This window comes from Nymphalis io, chromosome 4 (genome assembly GCF_905147045.1).
Source record: "Nymphalis io chromosome 4, ilAglIoxx1.1, whole genome shotgun sequence".
Lineage (NCBI taxonomy): Eukaryota > Metazoa > Arthropoda > Insecta > Lepidoptera > Nymphalidae > Nymphalis > Nymphalis io.
Genome location: NC_065891.1, coordinates 2,937,709 through 2,960,679, shown reverse-complemented (window position 1 = coordinate 2,960,679; position 22,971 = coordinate 2,937,709). Strand labels below are relative to the sequence as shown.

Here is a 22,971-nt window from a genome sequence, read left to right as displayed (position 1 = left end):
TACACAATTAAAACGTATTGCATTAATTTTATATGTGACTTAAGGTTCAAACTCTTAGAAATTATATTAAAATCTATATACTATTTATTTGAGTAGAGACCAGTAGGATTAAATTAAATCAACCAGCGGTGCCAAAGGTCGATTTTGTCGTAAATAACCGACAGAAAACACAGTTGTCACTATATTCTCAGATTAAACAAATGTTCGTATATCTTTGTTAATTTTTTCTTTAAATAATTTACGATTCAACAATGCCGTGTTGTTCGCAATCTCATCGAATTTCCCCATAGTCACGACTTAAATATAAAGCTTTGTGAAATATTCAAAAAATTGCATGATATACACGTCGTACCACAATTTATTTTCGTTTTATTTGTAAATAAAAATATATATCAAACATAGCGATATAATCCCATATATTATAAGTGATTCACTACTATAATGGTATATACTTCTAGTGACCTAAGAGCTGGCGCTTACTGAGTCTAGCGATTCAGAGAGGGAGTAATACCAGCGTCTTGAGTATTCACCACAGGACATTCTTTTTTTTGGACAGCGTGTTTTTTCTATAACTAGTAATATAATATCTGTATAGTTTTTTTTATGTTAATATTTTCATTGTATATTAACTTTTATGTTTTGTTTGTAAAAGATTAAGCTTCAACGCAGTCATAGTGTGCCATTATGTTTATTTTTACTGTTAACTTTTATTTTAATTACTATATTGTGGTTTATTTAAATATTTTTATTTAAATTGTAAAAGATATTAACTGTAATATAAATTTTCTAATTTCTGTTTTAGTTTTGTTACATTATGAAACTGTTGTGTACAGTTATTATTGGAAAACAGTTTTAGTTTAATTTATTGTGTAATGCTGTATATATTTTTTGATACTGTTCTCTATTACTGTGCTTAATGAAATAAAACAAAATTACTATTTCACTTTAGAATAATATCAATAATACTACTAGTGTGTACTAATGAATTATTATCCTAAAAATAAATACTGTTTATTGGTGATTCACTATGGTACATGTACATTATATCAGCCTTCTGATATCCAAAGAAAACAATAATTAACTCGGCAAATTTCTGAGTAGGCTATTCAGAATGTTTATGGAAATATTAAAACGAATTAAATAAATAGAACTATTCATCAAAACTTAATATTTTGTACAAAAACTATTTCATTTTACGAGTGCGCACAAACCGATGGTTTGACTGTTAAATTGGAAAGGTACAAAACTAAAATCAACCCAATTGTTTCAAAAAAAATCTTAATATATATAATGACATAGAATATGTAGTATAATAAAAAAAATATCAGATAATTATGATAAATTTCAAAACAAATAATGATCTTTGTTATTATTTAATAAGCAAAAGCACGAATTAGAAACAAACAAACAACAAAAGTACAAATGGTTATAACATAAATAATCTAAAGAATACATGTGTATATAAAAATATAATATTTCATAATAATAGTTACAATAATATAATATTATACAATTATGGAAGAAACATGCGAAATTCGTACATCGTTGAAATAGAAATAATTACAATTTCCAATTAAGTCTGCTATTGTTAATTTAAAGTACATTTTTCTTTTCTTAATTAAAACGTAGCTTCGTGTCTCTAGCAGGTGCAGTAACGATGATGGATTTATCAAATAAAAGATTTTATTATCTCTTTATTAAAGCGAAGAGTAGATATCTGAGCAACGGAAACAGATTCTGAAATTGATATTTCTTTCAGAGACCACTTAGAAATATAATAAAATCTTTCGCTTATTCGTTGCAGGATGCAATATTTGTTTTATTACAGCGAATGTTATTCTGCTAATTATGTTTTTAACTTTAATTGTTTTTAGATTAATTTTTATATTTTTCAACTAATAGAGTCGTCTTGCAGATTTTATAGATTATGGGAATTCAGTTTTTTTTTACTATACACAAATTGACTATAGTATTATATCAAACATGACTGAATTTGTCTTCATGTCCTTATACCTTTACTGATAATCAGATATGACATTCTAAATCAGACACACGTCAAACGACTACAGCGGCCTTACTTGTAAGCGTTATTTAGCGACGGCCTCACGTTAATAAACGTTGCTAAGTGGTTGTTTGATTAAATACTGATTTATATGACGATAGAAGTGTTATCCTGATCTATATTTTATAAGTTAGCTACTAGTTAGGTGTTTATTAAAAGCAGTTTTAAAAAATACTAAAATGTTATAGATTTAGCCTAAAAAATTACTTTTCTTTGATGTCAAAAATAATAGATATAATTAAAATGACTCAGGTTGAAATAAGTAAAAGAACTTATAGTGATATTTTTTATTTATTTTTGTGTAAGTAATTTTTGTGAAGTGAAATTAGTTTCGTCAATCTTATCAGTCGCAGAAAGGCTTTCACTGAGTAATCTAAAGGCTTTTAGTGAATCACAAAGTCATGTTGTATGAAAACTAAGTAATCTAAGATTAGAAAATTTGGAATATCAAATGAAAATAATTTACATTATGAAATATAGAGCTTTTAAATTTAGTATAATCGACTGTTCAACTTAGTAATGAAATACGAATACTTTTAGGAGCACATCTTACCTCAAGCTCGCGATTTCAAATCCGAGCGAGAACCACTCACTTGATATATAAAAAATTATCGTGAAAATTGCATAAAAGAAATGTTACGGCCTGTAAATATCCCACTGCTTTGCTATGGTCTACTCTGTTTTTGAGTAGATTAGAAGCTTATTCCATTATGCTGCTCGAAAATCACTCGGTGGTTATATTTGTAGAACTTATTTCTACCGATACATGTATGCATATCATAAGCAAATATTAAGACAAAATCAATAACGCGTGCCTGGGTTTAAATCATCAACCTCTGGCTCTTGTCGAAGCTGCGTTCTTGCATCCTTCGGATGAAATAATACCGCAGGTATATCTACTTGTACATAATGGAACAGCACGTAAGAGGAAGATCCAACTCTTGTTCTTAACAGAGCAAGAGGTTGCTAAATACTGGAATACTTAAGCTGTAGTTATATTAACTTACAGTGCAAGTTTAACGTCATCGATGCCTCCAGAGTAGTGTGATCCAGTTTTGCGTGAGTTGCCCTACACGTGAGTACTCGTCCGTCGTGTTCCATCCTGGGTGTCCAGCGAAGAATGGATATAGTCTCGTTGCGATCTTCAGAAATCTGAAACAAATTATACGTGACTTTTTTAAAATAAGCATTTTTATAGACATCATATTATTATATAATAGTTAAATTGTTTTAATTTGAATGTAATGTGCTAAATATGAGTTATCTTAAGTTATTTCTGGATGTAATAAAATGTAAGAGAATAAGTACTCAATATTGTTTCCGTCATTTTGCATCTTCTTAAGTTATTCCAAATACACGTCTTGTTTACAAGCTTATTAATAGTCAATACCAAACCTTTTGCGGATCGGTGACTGTCATCTGCTTGTCATCTAGCCACCACGTGATAATCGCCGTTGGTCTCGCGCCCACAGCCCTGCACGCCATCTCGGTCTCTTGTCCAACGGATAGCGGCTGTTCACGCGCCAATATTTCCACAAGCAAAGGTCGTACTGGGAAAAGTTGGGTTAAATTTTATTTTTATAAATACTTTCTTATAGCTAGGTTACGGTTTGATTAAGCTATAAAGAATAGAACAATTTGTATAACATTTTTGTTCTTTTTGAACTACCAGTGTCTATAGGCGATAGTGGCAACTTATCATTTGATAGACATACTTGGGGCAAAACAAAATTCATTCGACAGTTGTCGAAGCGATTTCAACCTTCGCTTTCATCTAAATCATTCAATTAAATACGGCGATTCTTGATCACTATATTGTTATTAGATAAATTCAATACATTTTGGTCTTTTCAACAAAATAAATTGATAAGGTGTATGTGATCTTGTATAGGCCCGCGGGTCTATTTGCTCGTCTGCCATCCGAAAATAATGATGTAAAGAAGGAAAAGCAAATATAGATAAAAACTCTTTCATTTATTATTCTAACACAAAAAATAACACGGCTATTATCCACATATTTTCAATTTTCTACATGAAGAAGCCTTTTTAATTTTTCCCCGTTGAAGCGCAATACGAATTTCAGTGGAATGTTTCATTAATATCTCACTATAATGCAGCCGATGAAAAATTCATGTTTTCGAATCATGAATGTTTTCCAACGCTGTATGAATGTAAATTTGCAAAAAAAATGTTTTACATATTTTAGCTTCGATGTAGAAAAAAAGTCTAAATATTTTAATACAATCGAAATATAACAAATACTATATCTGCTCTTATTAGATGTTTTCATGTTATATTACTTCATAACTATCTTCTAATTGTCTTATATAAAGAATATAATAATAATTTACTAGTGGCTTTAGTTTTACTTTAGTTGGCTTTGTGCAAGCTCGTCTGGGTAGGTACCACCCACTCATCAGATATTCTAACGCAAAACAGCAGTATTTGATATTGTTGTGTTCCGGTTTGAAGGGTGAGTGAGCCAGTGTAATTACAGGCACAAGGGACATAAAATCTTAGTTCCCAAGGTTGGTGGCGCATTGGATATGTAAGCGATGGTTGACATTTCTTACAATGCCAATGTCTAAAGGCGTTAGTGACTACATATAGGACGATAATATTTATTGGTCGTCATTGAAAAAAGATAAACTCTGTAAGGACTCAAAACCGACTTACAGTGATACGCTTTTGTGATAAGTATCATTTAAATATGATTATTGTCATATGTATATCATTTAAATGTCATAAGTATTATAATATCAAATGTCTCATAATATTAATTTCTGACATCACACGATTATGTTTGCAAAGAGTTTCCAAGTTTGTTCGTACAGAATAGAAATTTAACTAATTATCTGTACCGCACTTATAATTACTCATCCAGAGAGTATCTGAGTATAAATCTAAATTATTATGAGAAAGTACATAACGAAATAGCTAAGACAAATTAATGTGAACTTAAGTAATAAAAAAAATGTTTCGATACACGGTATGTTTACAAATGCACTCAAAAAAGTTTTCTGTGTTTAATTTATTAAAAAAAATTAAATTTATCATTTGTATAGAATGAAACCTCAATTCAACGTCACAAAGGGGGTGTACTATGTACGATAGTTTAGGTATTAAGACTATAGAAAGACGTATTTACCTCTCCTTAAAAGATCTACTCAAGAAATTAAATATGAAACTTAACACGAAAAATCGTGACTTATGATTTTGGCTTATATTAATACCGAATGACGTTGAGGCTAAATAGTTAATCTATTATTAAATATAAAAGAGGTATTCAAATATTTATTCAAATACCCGAATTTGTTCCATGGAATACAGTAAACAATGGCATTATAATGTACCGCGGTCATAAAACAAAGGGCCACTAATGTCTTCCATTAACATTAGTTCAAAGTAAAACAAAAAAGTAATATAATGAAATCTAGGTAAACATTATTAAATGCGTTGCATTCATCTAAATTTTACTTTATGCGGTTGCATTAGAACATGTTTTTATTTAAATAAATTTAATTTAATTATATTTATTCCATAACATAATTATTACTCTGAATAAAATTAATACCTCTAAGCTCATAGCCGAGATAGCCCAGTGGTAAGAACGCGTGAATCTTAACCGTTGATCGTGGATTCAAACTAGGCAAGCACCACTGAATTTTCATGTGCTTAATTTGTAATTATAATTCACATCGTGCTTTACGGTGAAGCAAACCATAGTGAGGAAACCTGTATGTGTCTAATTTCACTGAAATTCTGCCACATGTGTATTCCAACAACCCGCATTGGAGCAGCGTGGTGGAATAAGCTCCAAACCTTCTCCTCAAAAAGAGGAGAGGAGGCCTTTAGCCCAGGAGTGGGATATTCAGGGGCTGTTACGGTACGAAAACTCATATTTCTTACTGTGTTAATGTCTATCGACGGTGGTGACTGGTTAGCATTAAATGACACATTTGTAAGTCTACCGATTTATATCTATATATATAAAAATCACATTTCAAGATTTACAATACTTAATTATTTCGGAACTGATTTCAATATCCAAAACCAAATCAGACTTAGCTAATATCTTAACTATGTTAAGTGACATGAAAGTATTATAATTATTATATAAAATATGACAATTCTTCTAAGCGCGCTGATCAAATGAGACAACGCGCTTTAAGAAATAAGTGAGTTATTTTTTTAATACTTATGATAGACATTTTAATCTTAAGAGAGATTAGCCAACTGCGCAGGACATAATTATAATAATGCACAAGTCTGTACGCAAACACAGGTGCACTTATTTCGATGGGACGACAATTCGGCAAGACTAAAAATAATTTAGGCGATAGACCAATGACTTTACGTGCTGTCCGAGACACGGAAGTGTAAACACTTCCAACTTCCAAGCTACGGACTGCTATTGATAATCTTCAACAGAAAAAAAACCAATAACTTTTCATTGATCGGGGTTTGAACTCGGAACCTCGGGATTTGCGGCCATATATCGAGACATTAGAACAAAGAGGCAGTCACGAACTCCATAGATACGGCCAAAACCGATCGTAGCGCTGAACGACGAATACGATTTCTTAATTGATTCTTTTAAGCAACTTTTTTTTAGTCAAACCGTCATTAGAGACAGTTTAATTAAAGTTAGATTGAATGATAACTATATGTAAAGAAATTATATATTTCGTATCTTGATATTTATATTTAAGTAGTATCATTTATATATATAGATTTAATATGTGATAAATGTTATTGAGACTAAAATAAAATGACGATCAAGGTCCTCTAGTTATTATATAATTAATCATTTATACATGTCCATCACACAATGGAATACATTAAGGGCATTTTTGTTTTTCGCGTAAAGGCATTACTAAGAATTTTTATACAGACACGGATAAGGCAACAAATCATATAATAATAATGGAGAATAATTTCCTGCTATTTCAGCGCAATGGTGTTATACCAGAACAAAGGATCATACAAATAAAAACTAATGGTTCACTGAGCGAGACTGACACAAAAGAAATCCGTAAGCTGTCGTCACACCTGAAGTAATCCGGCCGACATTCGAGTTTATCTAGGTTAATCACGTGGTTTTACTTGGATTTCGTTCTGCAATAACAATCAACGAAAAATGAAAAATTGCCTTATTTCAAATTCTCATCGTACATACCTATTTTATATTATATTCATTTTTTCAAGCTTTTTTTATTTTAGAACGAAAACAATAAAAATGTTTTATTATGAGTTCACAGCCACTTCGTCAGAGTCACAGTCATCACTTCGATCACTCCATCAATCACTTCACTCACTTTGTCAATCAGTTGTAATCCTAAATAATAATTATTATTCTTATTTATAATTTAACTAATAAACTTATATTTAGGGAATTTTATAACAAATTCTAAAAGTTCATAGACTTTTATTATAACGACAAGAACTTGAATTGAACCACGTGAGTAAGACAGTAAAGTAACAGCCTATTTATATCCCACTAAGCCCCCTCTTCTTTCGAAGAGAAGATCGTCACATGTGACAGATATTTTAAACATCTGCTTGACACGTAAAGCCGTTGGTCCTGCGCCTGAGCTCTTTCCGGTCGTATGAGGTTGCCATCCTATCGGATTATGAGAAATAGGGTATAGAGAGTGCACAGTGTGTGTTTGCGCACACACTTGTACACTATATGTCCTGCGCAGTTGGCATTAGCCAACAAAATTAATACAAAGTTGGATAATATATAATAAGCCATCGTGGTCGAAATCGATCAAGAGGACCTTATCGTTAAAATTCGCGTATTAAAATCACTGGGTGACCTCGGATTAAAGTAACATCAGAGTTAATCAGTATAATTTCTATTTATTAAAATGCAATCAATACATTTAAGGACAGAAACGTTTCGAAATTCACATCAAGCAGTGTTACTTAACTGCAGTCACGTTTCAAAACCAGGTAATCCTTGCGAAAAATTCAGGAAATTTGATTGCCTTTTGTGGTTCAACGTAACTAGGAAATGTAATTTTGTCGTATTTGAACAAATTTTATAAAGATGGATTTTATAAATCTTTATTTATAAATTTGAAATAATCTTTTACATTTCTCAGTATTATATCTATCGTATTAACATTTTAAGATTTTTAATTTTTGAATCAAAATATTTGTTCAAAATCAATAATATATGTTGTCACAATTTTAATGAGTGTTTTATTTCATTAATTTGGTAATATTTTGTTCGAAACAATTTTACGATTTTTTCCACGAGGAGTTTTACAAAATCCGAGCCCATGGTGTAAAATTTTGATTTTCTTAATTTGTATTTATAATTATACATCTTATACTCGGCGTAGAGCAAAGTTAAGTTCTCTTGAGAAGACCTTAGCCCAGTGCTGACCTTTTATTGAATTATTGTTTCGTGTATGTATTATAAAATAAAATGCTTATACGTACCAATAGCGAAATATGTATGTATGTAAATTAATTCCACTTCATTTATACTAAATAATAGAATTGTCAATGTTCACTGTTAACAAACGTAGAAGCTGCTTTAATACATGGATAAAAAACGAAAATAAAAGTTAATGAGGAAAAATATTATACATAAAGTAATCATGATTCAATATAATCCAGAATTTCCTTTAATTTGCAATAGCTTTAGTTTTTATTTTATATTATAGGTAGACGCATGAGCTAAAGAGTAGAGTATATGTATATATATATATGGGCGATGTAAGATATATTAAAAATTCCTTACATCGCCTGAAGGTGTCCCTTGCGCCTGTAGATATGTGTTACACTGGCTCACTGATCCTTCAAACTTTGGTTTGGCAAACAAATGCAACAATATTATGTATTTGCTTACTGATAAAATTTACCACTGAGTGGATGGCACATATCCAGACGGGCAATTGCACAAAGTCCACAACCACCAAGTAAACCTATTTACATTCTAAATCATAACGCTATATTTTAGAGTTCCGGGTAGAAATAAAAAAGTCGTTGTAGCATATCTGCTCATGGTTATATAATCTGACATAAACAATACAATTAGTCTCCTCAGATGGTATTTTAATTGATTGTTATTTCTGAAAAGTGTTTGTCTAAAGATACCAATAGCCTCTAAATGTTTTGTAGGCAATGGTATTACATCTTTTTGAGAAGAAGATTTGACACATATTCTAGCATATTGTTACAATGCTGGTTGGAGCAACATGTCTATGGCAGATTTTCATCCCACACTTGCAGGCTATCTCACGATGTTTTCATACATCGCCAAACACGACATGTATTATAAACACTAGCTAAGCATATGAAATTTCATTTGTGCTTGCACGGGCAGCATCGTTCTTTAGTTAAGACCCATGTGTTCAACCAAAGGACTGTCTCGGAACAAGGTAACATCGAAATTATATTGAGATTTGTTATATAACGAAAAAGGGTTATGCAATAAATACAGTTAAAATATGTCTGTATAAGGGATTTTTGGGAACCTCTCGGTATGTGGCATGTGTTATATGATATATACTTGAATATATATTAAATTGATATGTTTTTATTTTTAGAATTTACAAAGAAGGTATATCTAACAAATACATTATATCGAACTTTTTATTTTAACAGTTGGATATCAATTTGTTGCATATTTTTTGAGATGAGTTTGTCAGTTTCAGCATCAATTTCTGTTTTCATAATAATGCAATAAAGCTTATCAGTATACAATTTAGTCTTTAAGCGTTTCTAATAATCTAGCGATATCTAACAAGCAGCTTATTCCAGTTAATTGATTGCTTAAATGTAATAATAATTTAAGATTGCAATAAATGCTTAATGGTATACATTGTGGCTTTGCTACCGTACAACTCCAACGTTAATAAAATGACATCAATGAGACTAGGTTGTTGCATCGCTTGTGTATTTAATTACACTAGCTTGGTCATCCTAGACATTACACAGGCGCTATGATTGGTGAAAACATATTCGCCTGGATCTTGAAAGTAAGTATTTAAATTTCCGAAACTTTATTGTTTATAATCTATTGGTACAGTCCAAAACAGTTCTTTTATACATAGATAATATGTCAAGTTCTACTTAACGGCCTTACTTATATTGAATAACCAGTGAATAGTTAAACAATGCTGTGTCTTCTTCTTTTGAATGTCAAATCAATAACGATTGCAAGAGATAAATCACTAAATAGGTGCTAAGTAACGGTTATAAGCGAGGCCGTCAATGTGCCGTCAGTGTTGAAGTTATTAGTAATATTCGACCCTACCACTCGACACGTCACACCAAAGCCATCATATGAAATGAAGAAAATTTCTCCATTTAATGTTTAAATGAATATAAATTGCTAGAACTGGAAATGTTATTGTAAGATTATTTTGTATATTTTCTTATTATTATGTATAAAAAAGAATTGTTTCTTGAATGCTTTATAAATAATATTGATTTATGCAAAATATTAATCAAAATCATTTGTATTACATTATCTTCATCCAACACTAAGCAGCTCGCATTGCATTGCTAAGGCGATCATAAAATATACAATTGAATTTAATTTGATTAATAAAACTAATATTTACTATTAGATGAATTCTTCTCGTTTTAATAATCATTTTTTTTTATTTACTTGTTATCAGTTTATGTGCTTAATCTTGTATATGTGCATTCTATTCGATCTATCACACTCAGGTGCTCCATTGTTTAGATTTTACGTGTCAAATCTACAATTTGTTTTACTAAGGAGTTAATATAGATTAAGAACCGCCTTATGTAACCATTAAATTTCTCTAAATGTGGCTCTCCCTGCCTATCCTACCCCAACACCTACCCCCTCCCTACCTACCATGGTGCATGATTTATTGATGCACGGCCGACGACCATGGACAGCCAAGCACCGTACCGCATCAAAGCTCTTCCACCGGTCTGTGTCGGTTTTGAGATTCGAAACCATATGCAAGGTGAAAGAGAACGTATCGCTACAGTTGCGGATCTTGTGGTGAAAACCATTATACGCATGCACGCCTGTTAACAAAATGAATGAGTTTTGTTGCAGAGTTATAGATTCGTAGAAGATTTGATGCACCGCCACAAGCTTGCCTGCGATTTCACGTATGATACTCTTTCCATGTTCCGTAGGTGAGGGTTGATACACGTCCGTAAAATAACGCACCGAGGGAAGCCACCTTAAGTGTGGCAGTTTGTGTTAAGTAAATGGTATATATTTCTTTGTGACTAATATTTTTATACAGTTTAAACCAATTAATAATGTAATAAAATTAATCTATTAAAACCTCTGGCTGAACATCAATTGATATTCAATTATTATATAAAGGTTTGTTTCGTGATATTAATGACATTTGATTAGAAACCTTATAAATGATTAATAAGCCTAATGTTTAAAAAATAAATTTATAAATATCGCATAATTATGAAGTCAATAATTTTATTTTAATATAATCACCTATTTTTAATCAGTTCAGAAATATTTATTGTTAAATTATGTTATGTACTTAATACATTAGGCGTGTAAAACGAATTTGCTGAGATTGCAATAAAAAAAAAACAGTCAAATTATAGACAGTACTGCAGTATTATAAGTGCGATAATTTGTTTGTTTATTTCTTATTTACACTTTGATGTAACTAAGCCAATCATTATGATTTTTGCATATACTTTGTCAGTGGTACAAAAAAGGACATAGAATAAAAAACACCAACCCGCCCCCCATAACACGTGGTCAAAACCACAGGAGGAAACTAGTACCTGTTAAAAAAAATCGCTAATTCAAATAGGACATTTTCATTAAAGAGCGATCTCTTCTAAAAAATTACAAAACCCACGATCATTGGTTAAGATTCACGTGTTCTAACCACTAGGCCATCTCGACACATATCATTGACTAGTGTTACATAAATATTACTGTACTTTTAATTTTATGTCCAAGTAATATTATTATAAAATATTTTAAGTAAAAATATAAAAGTTACTCACAATACAACTGGATTTGAACATTGACCCTTAGCGGCGGAACCAGAGCTGTGTTATCTGCTGTGCAGGTATAAACTGCTTCAAAGTATTCCCTCTGTAGCTTCGGTATCCTTAGTTCGAGGAGGCTGAGTCGGGTCTCGTCTTCCACTGGGTCCAGTTTTGAGATAACTTTGTCATCCCGCCACCAGCGTAGTCGCGGCATTGGCTTACCTATTAACAATAATAATTAACGTTATAAAATATTAATAACAAAAATATATCAAGCATAATCGATAAATAATATATTTTATAAAAGGAATTTTTTTATAGAATAGGAAGGCGGACGAGCATATGGGCCACCTGATGGTAAGTGGTCACCAAACGCCCTTAGACATTGGCATTGTAAGAAATGTCAACTATCGCTTATATAGCCAATGCGCCACCAACCTTGGAAACTAAGATGTTATGTCCCTTGTGCCTGTAATTACACTGGCTCACTCACCCTTCAAACCGGAACACAACAATACCAAGTACTGCTGTTTTGCAGTAGAATATCTGATGAGTGGGTGGTACCTACCCAGACGAGCTTGCACAAAGCTCTACCACCAGTCATATAGATCGCCAAATGTATTTTAATGTGTCGGCGGATAGGCAAATAGGCCAGCTGATTGTATGTGGTCATCACCGTCCATAGACATTGGCGATGTAAGAAATAAAAAAACATTCCTTACTAAGAACTAAGATATAATGTCCCTTGTACTTGTACTTATAGTAACTGGCTTACTAACTCTGTAAGCCAGAACACAATAATACTAGATATTGCTGTTAGGCGGTAGCATAGCTCGTATTGCTTTTAGTTATAAATGTATGATATTCTTATGCCCTAAAATTTTAGATGTAATATAAAAATAATTTATTCGATGTTATAGCACTAACTAAAACCATAATTATTATTATTTATAATTTGCATGCGTTAACATGCATGTGGACAAAAAGTGTCCTTTTGTACGAACGAGTATTAGGTCACATTGTGGTATTTTTAAATTAATCACAGCGTTTAGCGGGTCACGGCTGGTTCACAATAGGTCGGAATCGCTGCTATTCTGATTCCATTGTGTTTTGACGTGAATAAAAGTTAAATTTTCCAGGCGATTATAATGTATACTATTATAGAAATAGTTTAAATATAGTTTTTCCTTTTGGTATTTAAATTGGTTATGACGATATCTGTTGATATTTTATAATACAATAGTTAACAATGATAAATTATAAAATAATGTTAACATATTTTATATTTGACTGAAGCCACAAAAATAGTCTCATTTTGTTTTACTTCTCCAGGAATCCTTTTTAACTAAGCGACCAAAATAAGTGAAAGTGACTGCAGGCATTTTTGATTTAAGGTTAAGAGCTTTTCCCACCACGCTACTCCCATGCAGGTTTCCTCATGAGCTTTTCCTTCACCCACAAGCACACTTATTAAAAACACAAACTAAGCGTATGAAAATTCAGTAAGCTTGCCCGGGCTTGAACCCACAATGATTTCGATGTTATAACCACTGGGCCATATCGGCTCTCCAAGTTGTGCTGGTAGTTATACTCTGCGACTAATTTTAGCCATAAATACATATACTCCAAAGACATGAAATCATCCTTATAATTAATTTGACTCATATAATTTCATTACAATACTTACGATTTGATTCGATTAAATATCAATATATTAAATACCTAAATAATATAATCATTAAATTAATATTTAATATATATATATATATATATAATGTTAATATAGCATGGCTTTTCTTGAGCTTTTGTTTTTCTTTTTTTTTTTTACTTGTATTTGTATTTTTTTCAGTGTGCAATAAATTTGTTTAATAATAATATTAATAAATTCAAGTATTAGAACGCGGTCGATAAAACATGTAATTACTACATCGCATGATTAATAATTCACAAAGAATTGTAACTATATTAGTAATTTTTGTAAATAAATGAGATGGTTTATTTTGTAAGGTATTTTGTGGCCCAGCATTTATGGGATGAAAATCTGCATTGGAGCAGTTTAGTGGAAAAAGCTTCAAAACCCCCTTGAGAAGAAAGAAGGCCTTTTTCAGCAGTAAAACATTTATAGGCTTTCATTTATACCTTTTTTTTAAATCAAATGGATTGTGCAAATATAATGAAGTTTATTTATTTTTTAAATATTTCCTTACAACTTAATAAACGTTGCCCAGTGGATGATTATTTCAACAATGCTGTCTTTGTCTTACGAATGTCAAATTAAAAAATGACAGAAAGCAAAATAATTGTTTAACTACATAGCTGCTAAGCAACGTTTATATCGCCAAAAATATGTAATAAAAGTTAACAGAAGTACTACATAAGTGATATTTAATCTAGTTTTACCTCCACTTACAACACAGGTAAGCTTCAAGCTCGTATCTTCAATGTATGGTCCAGCGACTCCTATCACTTCTTTATCGCTCTCATCGAATATTTTCGGCTTCTCTGGTAATTCTGTGAACAAAGATGATATTTTTAGAGATATTTTATTTACTAAAATAAAAAATTAACTTATTAATTTTTTTTATTTGTTTCTATTAATAAAATTGTCTTGATTAACTACAAGACTTATGATATAGAAATCAAAATAATTATGCTTAGAATTAAATTACGCTGCTGCAAAATAATTTAAATATTCTATACCCATAATTCAAATAGGCTTCGTATACGTTAAACTGACAGATTTTGAAGGATTTTCGTCTCAAACTGAATTCAGCGCTGGCGAAGCCGCGAATCTTGCTTTACCATACAAAATACAGACTCGGTTTGTTAATTATAATGCCAGCGCATATAAATTTTGATATATTAAACTGTTAAGTTTGATCTTAAAGTACTGATTCTTTTTAGTATTATAACATTTCTTCGCAAATAAAATCTTCCGATTTTTGCACTCTAGCTTATTAAGTTTTAGTTATAATTCTTACAACCATTTATCTGCTTTGTGACATTGGATGCTCTCTCTTTATAATAATCAGAATAAATAGATTTAAGCTTTATTTTTTTATTTTATCCGGTTTCACACAAAAACTATGAAAGGTAAATTGTTAGTTTAGGGCGGCGCTTTTGATGAGATGAATGATGCAGCCAAAACTGTAACTTACCCAAAAAAACTTTGAATGAAATCTCTAAAATATTTACCGGAATCTTAGTGTTAAAGATACGTATCTTATCATCTATAGATAGCTCACACGAAATATTTTTAAGTTTAAAATAATGGGAGATAACAACGAAAACTGTAGTCCAGTATAATTCTGACAAATTATTTAAACCCTATCAAAATAAATTAGAAATTATTTTAAACGTTACATGTAAACTAATAATTATAACTATACACTTTCTAATTTGAACAGTAGTTTTAGAAATGTTACGAGATATTTAATTAAACACGTAAAAACACGTCGACAGCGCGGTGTGTGTTGTACGGTACGATGCATTAGCATACTGCTTGTCAAAAGATCGCTTGGCGAATGGGTATAAATGGGTATATCTCATTGGTTAAAAATATCTCGAAAGAGAATCCTCATTTTACCCATCTAAAGTCAAAACAGGTAGCTAGCTAGTCTTATTATAACATTATACGAAAAAATGAGTAAGATTTTATAATTTAGTTATTATTCCTGTCTTCTTCTGTATTATAATTACTAATCATTACCTTGAAACAAATTAAAAACCTACAAAATAATAATTAATATAGTGAGTACTACTAAGACTTCTTTGTTAACAATAAATCAAATTTTTGTTTTCATTTCGAATAGGCATAGAAAATAGGAAACAGATTGGCCCCAAAACAGTTATAAAGAAATAAACACGCAAAAAAGCAATTTACGGTCGAGCACAATCCAATGAATCCAATCAAATTACAATGATATTGTCAGAGGAAATTTTCACATCGTATTGGACAATAATAACTGAAATGGCCCAGTTTTTAGATCACGTGAATCTCAACTGAATTATCAGGTTCACCCCGGGCAAGCGCCACTAAATTATTATGTTCTTCATTTGTACTTATAGCTCATTTTGTGCTTAGCGGTGAAAACATCATAAGCTAAAAATTTGTTATGCATCCTCTGATTTGAACACAACGTAAAAGTAACCTGGGCCACGTCCTCGGCTCAAATAGAATATTAAATCAATTATAATACTATAACCATACATTGGGATTAAAAATGTAATACTCCAAATTTAAAACATTAGCTATAATAAATATAAAAGATAGTCTTAAAAACTCACTTCAACTCACCATTTCGCAATGCCGCGTGACAAAGTCATTTCTGAAGTCCAGTCCTGGGACGTTTTATGTACGCTATATACAGGCTATCATACATAATAATATTTAAGAGATTACATATCAAATCAAATAATGTAATCGTTTTATTTTCAAGCTGTTAAAAGTATCAATCGTTATAATTATGATTTGCTAATTACAAGATTATTAAAATAAGAACAAAGCAAATTTTTCACCCATTTCGCACTTTTGATAAGAGATTTTCTGGGAAAATATTAATAGCAGTATTCAGACGATGTGCTTAATTCATAGACGGATTATGATTGTCAAATTATCATCTATAAATTCTTACTTGACATTGAAAAATCAACAAACATCTGACCTTCTCTTGCTCTACTTTAAAAAGGTTTTTTATTGAAAGTGTGAAGTGAGGTCATGACACGTTTAAATCTCCAGACCAAATGGTACGTTCTTCAGAAATTGAGATTTAAACGAAAATATTTTTAGAAACAAAAAAATTGAAACAACAAATGGCTTTTCAAATAACATTTAATTTAGTGTATTTTTTTATTTAACAAAATACGTGCAGGATAAAATAATAAAGTCTTATTAGGAATGATGGCTTGGAGGTTTTTTATAGATTATCAGAATATAAAAATTTTCCAAAAACATAAAAAATGTATGATCAAATAAATTCACGTTTGGAGCATGTTTATGAACGATTATATAAAAAATCTAATATCTAAATCTAAAAACAAAATATAGTATAAAATAAATAAAATCTAATACTAAAAATCTAAATTTTTTGTAATATTTTAAACTAATAAAATCGTATATCAATAAAAGTTTGACCCTTATTATGTAAATTTATTTAAAAAATAAAATCTTCCAAAATTTTGTTCGCTTTATGTAAAAAAAAAACAATATTATTATTCTAAAGATAATTTACTATTTCTTAGAATAAAAAAGACCGTTATTTTTTGATGAGTGCTCTCCATTTTTGAATTTAATATTTTATTTTAATCTAATACTTTTTATGCTCGACAATAATTGATTTTATAAAATTATTTATAAGTAGTCCCAGTCAATGCGAGAGGTCTCTCAAGCGGCTTATCTTGAGGTTTAATGTTTTAAATGACTTCATCAAAGTGAGTGCTTTAGTTAAGTATGTTACAGTTGCAAGGAATGAGTGTTTCAGGGCTTAGTATCACTACTCATTGTGAGATAAAATGGAAGTACACATATAAAATTTATTTAAAAAAAAATATATATATTTCCTAATCATAACCTACATGATTTAAAAATTGATAAATGAAGAGTTATATGTTTCATAAAAAAGTCATAACATAGCTTTGTGACGTCACTAGAATGCGTTGACATGAATATTTTCATGTCATATTGTATACTTATTATGTCATTATATTTTGATAAGACGTATATCATTTTTGGTAGTTAAAGAAAATAGGTTTCATTTCTATTTAATCAGATTCAGTAGCATTAATATATATTTACCTTAAAACAACAACTGTGTATACTATATATACTTTTCAATATAGGATTAAATTAGTCGTTTGTATAAATATAAATCGGAAGTAAACTACCAACGTAAAAGTACGTTTTCACTGGAATACAATAACTTGCATGTTAGGAATATTCTAAAGATCCAACTTTTGTTTTCATATTGTCCACCCGGAGTATTTTCTAACCGAGTAAGCTTACGGCTCATATTATTCAAACAGTCATTGTAACACATGCGTATTTCTTCGTATGCTTTTAATGTTTACTAAGCAGAAATACGATTCTGGTCATTTGTTTATAACTTAAGATATTTATTGAAAATATTTTCAGTTTTTTCTATCAACGTGCGTTAATATTAAAAACTTTTCCATTTATCTTTCGTTTTAAATACACCTAAAAAACCTTAACCAATGTGAAAATCTCAAGTGTATTTATCGTCTTTAATAATACGAACAAGAAATTACCTAAGAAAGTGTATCGCTATTATTCTATTTTTAAAATAATATTGTATTATCGTTTGTAACTTTTAGTAGAATTTAAAAAATTGCGAACATAAAAATAACACAATTTTAATGAACACGCGTGATAATGTTTAAATAGTATAACGAATGCATTTCGTAGTTATAAGTACCGAATAACGAAATGTTTACAATCGCCGTAGGTAAATATCATGTAACGTGAAGCCCTCAGTTTCGAGATGTAACCTCCTGTGATAAACTCGTAGCACACGAGGTGGGGTTCCATAATTGAGTTACCCTACATTAAACTTTTTTTCCTCCGCCCGTATACTGCTAAAATAAAAGCCTAGAGCCGTCCCGGACACAAATTACTCTCGACCCGAAGCAATCTCATCATCGTTATTGTAATTTTTGAGATAGCATTTTCATTCATATTATGATGTATTTTGTTTTAAAACGTTCTCAGCTCGGTTCAAGAACAGGAATGAATGTTATAACGCTTCATAACCGTTTTAGTGACATTTACATATACATATTAGGTATATTTATGTTTCATTGGCATTACGCTTTTAATTATGGTGTTGAACTGACGCAGCTAGCCCACAAAATATTAAATTTTCGAAGCTGTTTAATTTTAGAAAATGTAATACTATTAATTAAACATTAATTCAGTGGCTACAAACTATGACATTGAGAAGTATTTTTTCATACTAATGCTTCTATGTTAAGGCATGGATGTCAATTACTCAAACTAACGTTTAATATCTAATACTACACAAATAAAATCAATCCAACAAAAGCTGATGATCTGGTTATTTTAATGCTATCAATTTAAAAAGCTATTTAGTATAATATGTCAACCATTTTAGTCGTATAATATCTATTTAATACTTTGTACTTTAAAAATAGAATACACTTCAGATATAACAGATTGACAATGTTAGTTTAAATTCCACTGTTAACACATACCAGAGAAAACATTTTAAATTGAAAACATGAAATTTTTATCACGCGTTACCCTTCCCATCTTATTTGCGATGGCACTTCACATAAAATACACACCCTTTTATATACGAAATCACTGAACACGGAAGTGGGATACTCATTAAAGTAAAAGGGGTTCATAAAATTCACATATTCTAGTTTATTGTCTGATCGAGTATTCAATGTACCACTCAACACTTTTTTAATTTCTTGCACCCCATTCAATATGTCTAGGCTTATTGTTACGTCCCTTCTATTTTGGGTGCTATCTTTTAATGAGTTTTCTTAAGTACTGCTCGTCTGCTTAAAAAAGAGGGTTATATTTTTTATGCATTCGATAGGTTAAACTTTCTTCCAAAGTTTGCTTTAATGTGTTTCGGTGAAACGGAAATATAAACAAGATTAAGATACAAATGTTTGTGTATACGATTAAATTTTATATCAATGCCAATTATTTTGTGAATGTTGAAGGTTAAATGATAATCGTCTATTTTCATCACTCCAAATACAAATTAAAAGCTCATTAGAAAAATAGGACTTGTTTTTCTTTGGTAACATTTTTTTTATAGTTTCTTCTTTAAATATTAAAGATGAAAACACTAGCGCATAATAGTGCAAATACATTATATCACACGTATATGTATATACATCTTTTTCAACAACACTGTATGTACTTTCTTATTATACTTCAAAGGGGATTGCATTTTCAATATAACTTTTACAATTATTGGTACATACTTTTAAATACAGTTATAAACTAAACTCATTTTAGTGGACATTTTAGAGCAGAATAGGTGGAAGGTATATTTATACCTTTTTATCTCGTGTGACTTTTATTAAGAAAACTACTATAAAGACAAAAAAACTATTACAAAGAAAATTAAGTATTTTAATGTTGTTCGTCATAATAATATAATTATTATTGTAAGTCAGATTAAATAATGTGTAGAATATAATCAATATGTGTATAATATAATAATATTTCTCAAAAAACCGAAAGTATTTTTAATCATATTTTAATTATACCTTGATAATAGTCATCTTATTCGCAAATAATGCCAAATATGTTTGAGAAGACTACGGTTCCCATCATCACGAATCGCGTCGAGCAAACGCGTCAATATCACTTCGTTGTCTATATTGACGACTCGACAAATAACGTAACTTTAGTCCTATTCTATTAGAACTTACTTAATAATTTACTCATGAATATTGAAAATTGACTTATGAAAGCGTTTCTATTTGGTAACTGAGATCCGTCCGTAATAGCCTGTTAATGTCCCACTGCTGGGCTAAAGGTCTCATCTCCCTTTAATTTGAGGAAAAGGTTTGGAGCTCATTCTGCCACACTGCTCCAGTGCGGGTTGGTGGAATGCACATGTAGCCTTCGCTGTAAAGCACGAGATGAATTGTATTCACAAATTAAGCACATGAAAATTTAGTGGTACTTGCCCGGGCTTGAACACACGATCATCGGTTAAGATTGACGCGTTCTTACCACTCGGCCATCTCGGCTTTTAAATGAGATACATTTATAATTATGATAATTAATGTCGCATATAACTTTCTGATATTTTGCAGACATTGAAGAACGCCATTGAAATCGGAACAATATGTACTAGTAATCAGCATTATTCAAATATAAAATAGTTTTTACAATTTAGTATTAAAAGTTACATAAATTATACAATATATTATATAATGTTAGGTAAGTATATAAATCAACAACATATATTTTTTCATTGGCTGCAGTGAGATATTAATGAAACATTCCACTGGAATTCGCATTGCGCTCAAACTGAAAAAAAAAATTACTAAAAAGGCCTTCGTGTAGCAAATTAAAATACATGTAGAATAAAAACCACGCTGCATCGTTTGTGTATTTGTAAATAAAAAGTTATTTAATTAATTCTGAAATCAGTTTGTTCCAACTTATTATTTAGGTTAATTCAATTCACGTTATTGTGATAGAACCTGGAGGCGCTTCTGAATAGGCACCTCGAACTTAACATTTATTTATTGTTAAGTTATTAAAATATTTTTGTATTTTGGTATGAAGTGTGAGCTAAGTAATACAATTAAAAGTACAAATTATATAGCATATAAGGTCTCCCAGTTAGCTGGTCTCCTTTGATAAAAAGAGTAACTAAGTAGATGTTTTTGGCCTGTAGCTGTATAACGTATATTTTTATTTTTTAATTTACTCTCACATTTGTCAAATATATATCGTATTAATAAATAGAAAAAATTTAAACTTTACGATTAAAAACGGTAATTTTATTTTCTAGTTATTCCATTTAAATAACTTGAAGACAAAGTTTTTATTAATTAAAGAAGACACGCATGTATTGATGGACGGAATTCTGCCACATATGAGCACCATTGGGAATTAATTTTACCACTCAGCACCAACGCAACTCCAAATCTTATTTTCAATAGATGAGGATGCAGCAGTTTGGCGTATACTGTATATTCATAATATGATGTTTCATTTAAATATTAATCTTTATTTTCTTCGTATTATATAATTTAATTAAATATGTAATTTTTTAAATTTTGTATACGTGGTTCTACTGTAAGTAATGGTACACTATAAGCTTATGGATTTTTATTGAGTCAATTATTTGGTGTAAGCAACTGTCGATGAACTTAAAAAAAATAAAAGTGCTATAGCAAGGAAAAGACTTACTATCGTGATAGTGTACTTTACTAAGCTATTGAAGAAATTCAGTAAAGAATTTCTGAACTATAGCGAATAAAGCCATGGAATAAATAGCGAAATGATTGATATAGCTGGCGATAATAAAGTTCAGATTGGCTGGAAGCCAGGCTATGCGCCATGCTACGATGAAGTTGCACTATAGCTTGTTTCATGCTGGATGGTCTATAGAGCGATCCAAATAGCAATAAAATACAACATGTTTTATTTTTGTTTCATACAATTTTAATTAAAAATATTAACCTCCACATTATGAACTGCTTGTCAAAGATTAATCTAAATACTGAACGCTCATTGGTCGCCTATCACGTCATTCACTACCGTCAACCAATTACAATTCAGCTTAAACTAAAATTAGTAGATTTTACGTTGATCATTTCATAAAACTGAAGGTAAGTATGATTTTTTTATGCAATATATATAGAAAACCATATAAAATTAATATTTATGAATTATGATGATAAATGATTATATAGCAGAGAGAAAAATTGTGATAATTGAGATATTATGGTCTTACCAAAAGGTTGTCTGAAAGGGATTACTGTTTCAGGAATGAAACCAAAATATATCTTGGTGTGTTATGAATGAAACTTTAAATGCGTTGCGTATTATTTTAGCAACGATTTTAAATCAAATGTTTTCTCAGTAAATTTACATTAAAGAAGTAATATCTCCTATAAAATTATAAATACTATGCATATCTTGCAGAGAAGTTAAAAGCGAGACAATAATCTATTAGTCATGACATTTTTTAGACTATACTCGTACTATTATACAAAGGTGAAGAGCTTGTTTGAACGCTCAAAACTAAGAAAATACCTGTCAAATAAAAAAATACCTTATATTTTTGATGGTATATTTATTGAGAACGTTTATAGACTGTATTACATTTCACGTTGATCCAGAGGGAAGGAAAAGTAGCATTAAACACGCGTGAAATGCACGGAACAGCTACTTACTTAATACA

The 22,971-nt window shown here is 30.4% G+C and overlaps 1 protein-coding gene across 1 annotated transcript in view; it reads right to left on the bottom strand.

Moving 5' to 3' along the window:
- LOC126781892 (nephrin-like) overlaps positions 1–22,971 on the bottom strand; it is a 133,432-nt gene that overhangs the window by 17,996 nt on the left and 92,465 nt on the right. The window contains exons 5-8 of the mRNA XM_050507013.1: positions 14,444–14,554; positions 12,059–12,265; positions 3,458–3,612; positions 3,070–3,214 (exon numbers count right to left, since the gene is read on the bottom strand). Coding sequence (XP_050362970.1) covers positions 3,070–3,214; positions 3,458–3,612; positions 12,059–12,265; positions 14,444–14,554 — 618 coding nt within the window. The remainder of the gene's footprint in view (positions 1–3,069; positions 3,215–3,457; positions 3,613–12,058; positions 12,266–14,443; positions 14,555–22,971) is intronic.